The sequence below is a fragment of the Octopus bimaculoides genome, chromosome 26 (genome assembly GCF_001194135.2).
Source record: "Octopus bimaculoides isolate UCB-OBI-ISO-001 chromosome 26, ASM119413v2, whole genome shotgun sequence".
NCBI classification, from domain to species: domain Eukaryota; kingdom Metazoa; phylum Mollusca; class Cephalopoda; order Octopoda; family Octopodidae; genus Octopus; species Octopus bimaculoides.
This window is the reverse complement of record NC_069006.1, coordinates 22986279-22991229: the sequence shown is the minus strand read 5'-3', so window position 1 is coordinate 22991229 and position 4951 is coordinate 22986279. Positions and strand designations below refer to the sequence as shown.

Here is a 4951-nt window from a genome sequence, read left to right as displayed (position 1 = left end):
ATAAAGTAAATTTGTTATTTTCAAATACAAAGTCATAGAAAAGGCCACTATACATTTCTCAATTGTATCAGCGATGTGAGCTGGTTTGATCCCAGGTAAAGATACCAGCTCCAACGGTCTCAAGTTTGCTGGAAGACTTATCTCTTGCATTAAACAACTCACTACTGATATATTAATATAGTTATTTATATATTCATCAATTCATAGACAAAACATATTTTCTAAATATTTTCGAAAGATAAGAACAAGTTCAGATGCTGCAATGAAGAATGTATGGGAATTAATACTTCCCTAGAAAGAAAAGAAACAATATTAATATTTTTATTATTATAAATATTTTTCTTTATGTTTTTGTTATTATCATTAAATATTTAAGGCAACTTTCTAATCAGTAACCCAACTTTCATTATAACCAGAAGGACACTGTTGTAAACATTTCCATATATATATGAGTTACAGGTACATCCATCTGATAAGCTTCCAATGCAGTTCACATCTACTTTATTTTACACAAAAGGCTTTGGTCGATCCATGGCTATAGGAATAAGATTGAACCTTGTTCCTTGTGATTGTGAAGAACACATCATAACCATTCAGCTATTCTGCACCTACACTACTACCACCACAACCACTGCTGCTGCTGTCACCATGTCCATTACTGCCACCACCACCACCACCACCACTATTAAGTTTACACTATGAATCATCCTTGTCTTGTGAACTGTTCAAACTGAACATCAAACCTATCAATCTTACCAGACTCCCAGAGCCATGGAAGATCATAGGCACAAAAGCCTTCCTTTCTACTGGGCTATAAAAATGACTCCCTCACCCAGCCTTCAGAAAAAAAAAACAAAAAAAACTAACATTGCTAACTTCAGACAATATAATCAACTTCTAGCATTGTCAAGCAGGGAATGTCAGCCTGTCCCATTTGATAATAAATGCCAGTGTGTTTATATGTGTGTGTGTGATTGAGAGGGGAAAACAGAGAGAGTAATAAAAAGGATTCAATGTTAAATACATACCGCAACCTGTTTCATCTGATCCATCAGAACAGTCATTTTTTCTATTGCACCGCTGGGAGATTTTGATACAAGATCCATCATTACACCTAAATTCATGAGCACCACAAGTTTTAGCTGAAAATGAAAAAGAGAATATTGTACCATTGCAATTTAACAAACAGGAAAATAATCAAAATCTTCTGCAAAATCATTAAGTACATATATATATATATATATATATATATATATATATATATATATATATATATATATATATATATATATATATGCATCTATATATACAGGTAGATGTAAGTATGTACATACATGAACGTATATATGCATATACTCATTTATTATTTGTATTATATATATGTATATGTATACATATATATATACATATATACACACACTAATATTAGTTTTTATGTCAAGTTATTTATAAAAACAAGAAAACATTAAACTGGCAAATGGCTCAATACTTTTTAGTAGAGTAAATATTTATTAACTTTTATAAAGTAAAGGTTGACAGTAACTTCGAAGTTTTGATTTGTTTGCCTTCATCAGTGGGGGGCTTCCAAGATGGTGGAAGGACATGGAGAAGTCATCCTCAGATTAGAGAACTGGAGTGGAATGCTTACAAAGGAGTAAACTCTGCTGAGGGATCCGAAGGACCAGGTGGTCTTGCTCAACTGGGTAATAAGTCGAGTCTGCACATACATGTTTTCCATCTACCAAAACCACTCACAAAGCTTTGATCAATCCAGAGTAACAGTAGAAGACATTTGACCAAGGTGCCACGCAGTGGGACTGAACCGAAGGCCGCATGGTTAAGGTTAACATCCATAATATGCACACACACACACATATATATATTCATGTATTCCATGTATACATACATGTCTGTATATGTATGTGTGTGTATGTATACACACACAACAAATATATATGTGTGTGTGTGTGTAATCAGATAGAGAGCTGTATAGCAGTCAATATCAAAGAATGAAGGAATGTTTATCTTTATTTAAGAAACACATTTGCTACAAAGAATTGACATTTCTTAACATGGGAAAGCATTTCATATAAAAGACAATTTACATTTTTTTAGGTGTTCCCCCACACATACACACTCAGACAGCTACACAGACACACAGAGCTTTTATAATGAAACAGAATGGTACAGACTATCATACATTCTGTTTCAATGAATGTTTATCTTTGTTTATAAAATATACTACACCTAAACAATCAATAGGAATTTCCTATCTTCTCAGAAACTTTGCACCACAGTTGTTCACAGATATATATTACAAAACGGAGACAAACAGACAGACAGAGAGTGGGTAAAAAATGAAAGGGAAAGGAAAAACATTTTAGTTTGATTTTTTCTTATTCTTAAGTTTACTGGAAAGGAAAACATATTTGAAAGCATACTTTGTTCCCACATCTTCTTTGAAGTGCCTTTATATATATTCATATACAACTATCAATACATACATACATATATACATACACACACACACACACACACATACACACACATGTGTATGTGTGTGTGTGTTGTGTGTGTGCACGTGTGCACATGTGTGAGTGTGTGTGTTTGATTGTTTTTGCCTCTCTATGCCTGTCTTTATATTGATACCACTTAAAAAACAGTTCTCTGTGTTTATGTTCCATATCTTCAATACTTTGATAAAATAGAAATCGACAAAATGAGTGCCAGACTTTAAGATAAGTACAGAGGTCAGTATGTTCAATTAGAAAAACTTTCCAAGGCACTTCCTCTGCATAATCATAGTCAATTAAAACAAGTAAAACAGTAAAAGACTACATATTGCCTTGGATTATGAGACTGCTGTGCTGTCCTTCAATCATCTGTCTTTTCCAATGCTGGTATGGGTTGACAGATACTTATTGAAGGTGGTATTCTTTGGCCAGATATTCCACCTGTCACTAATCTTTACCTGCTTTCAAGTAAGGATGTGTTTTTCCCATTAAACTTCAAAAGAGCAGAGACTGAGGAAGTAATGCTCACAAAGAATGTAAATGTCTCATCATCCTGGTTTGCTCAGAAGGTCTCGGTCAAAGAAGCAGAAATTATGACATACACTCACATATATACAAATGTATGTGTGTGTGTTTGTTTTATTTAAATCTTCAGACTAACAAAAGGATTTTTGTTTTAGAATTGTTACAACACCCAATCTGTCTAATGTGACTCTTGTCTGTTGTGAATCAGCAGTTTTATCTTATGAGAAAGGAGGGCTTTTCTAACGCTCAAATTGCTGATGTTATGTTCTGTTACTTCACTGGTAACTGTAAAACCCTGAGTGTGGTGCACACATAATCAAATAGTGAGAAAAGCATTAAGAAAAAATACAATGTAACACTTACGACACTCCTCATCACTTCCATCAGCACAATCATATACATCATTGCAGAACTTTGTGTATGGGATGCAGTCTCCATTCCTACATCTAAATTCATCTTCCCTGCAACGAGTTGCTGTCAAAAAGAAAACATTAATGAAATGCATAATTCTTTTCATTACTTACTAGTATGGGACACATTCTTTAAAAAATATCATTCTATAGACAGACAAAGCAGAATGCCTACAACAGCTTAACTCTTTTGATATCAACCTGCCTGAAACCGACTCTGGCTCTGAAGTACAAATGTCTTGTTTTCAAAAGTTCTGAATTAAAATCTTCCACCAAACCTTAGTCAAAATTTATGTTCCTAACACTAACTTAATGATAACTAAGTTATTTTACTAAATTCTTTGTTATATTTAAAATTAATTGAAAGAAACACAGAGCAGCTCAACAGGAATATGGTAACAAAACGGTTAAAACAGTTTCTATTCAGCTGTTGTCAAGCCACTGCTGGGTGAAACCTTGGCTTGCCATCTTTCAGCTTATCATCATTATCAATATTGTCTGAAGTTTTCATCAGTCAGGACTGACCATGTATTGGTGTATGGGAAGCTGCTTCCCAGAATACAGGCCTAAGTAAAGCTTAGATTTCTTTAGGCTTGCACACACACACACAGTGCTTACTAGTGCTTACCCAGTGGTTAATCTCAGACATCATTGTGTAAGTCCTATTTTCCTAAACAGTAAAAAGTTGGATATTCTACAATTCAGTATTACCCGAGTTGTACTAGTACTACATCATTTTAACTGTGAGGTCCAGTGTTCTCAGATCTAATCTCATCACTTCCTCCCAAGTCATGCCTGGTCTACTTCTACTTTGGGTGACACCCACAAACAAATCATAACATTTCCACTCAGTGATTTCTGCAATGATCATGATTGTGGATATCATGACAATACTGATGATAGTGGTGGTAATGACAACAATGAAGATGCTCACGGTGAAAATGAGTGACATGCACACACAACATGAAGAGAGATAGCATAATGACACTTACGGCAGTTTTCTTCATCAGATCCATCAGAACAGTCAAGTTCATGATCACAGTAGTATCTCAGTTGAATACAAGCACCATTACGACACTTGAATTCATCAGGAGAACATGACCCAGGCTGTGGCACGTGAGGGCCTTGATGAGATTGAAAGGAGAGAGTAATGTGTCAGAAAAAGTTAATAGTGTTATATTAGTAGAGAAATCAATGGTGACTGTAATAATTAGGCCTAAACAAAAGCTATTAATATGATAAATCAAAGGTGTTTTAAAATTGCCTGCACCTTATATGCCACTGCATAAATAGTAATAATATTATCGATAACTCCATTGAAAAACAATAAAATATAAAGTAATATCAATGAAGTTAAACATAAGATATTTTTTAGCAGGAAAACAGACGTTAAAAGATGATGATGATGAAGAAATAATAATCTTTAACAAATATATTCATAAAAAGACAGTAATCCACACACATTAGTTATACAATAATGACAAAAGTAAGTAATCATATATA

At 33.9% G+C, this 4951-nt stretch overlaps 1 protein-coding gene across 7 annotated transcripts in view; it reads right to left on the bottom strand.

Moving 5' to 3' along the window:
• LOC106879161 (basement membrane-specific heparan sulfate proteoglycan core protein) overlaps positions 1–4951 on the bottom strand; it is a 172540-nt gene that overhangs the window by 105779 nt on the left and 61810 nt on the right. For all 7 annotated transcript variants that reach the window (XM_052976974.1, XM_014928600.2, XM_014928601.2 and 4 more), the window contains 3 exons: positions 4441–4572; positions 3402–3512; positions 1029–1142 (listed from right to left, as the gene is read on the bottom strand). In XM_052976974.1, coding sequence (XP_052832934.1) covers positions 1029–1142; positions 3402–3512; positions 4441–4572 — 357 coding nt within the window. The remainder of the gene's footprint in view (positions 1–1028; positions 1143–3401; positions 3513–4440; positions 4573–4951) is intronic.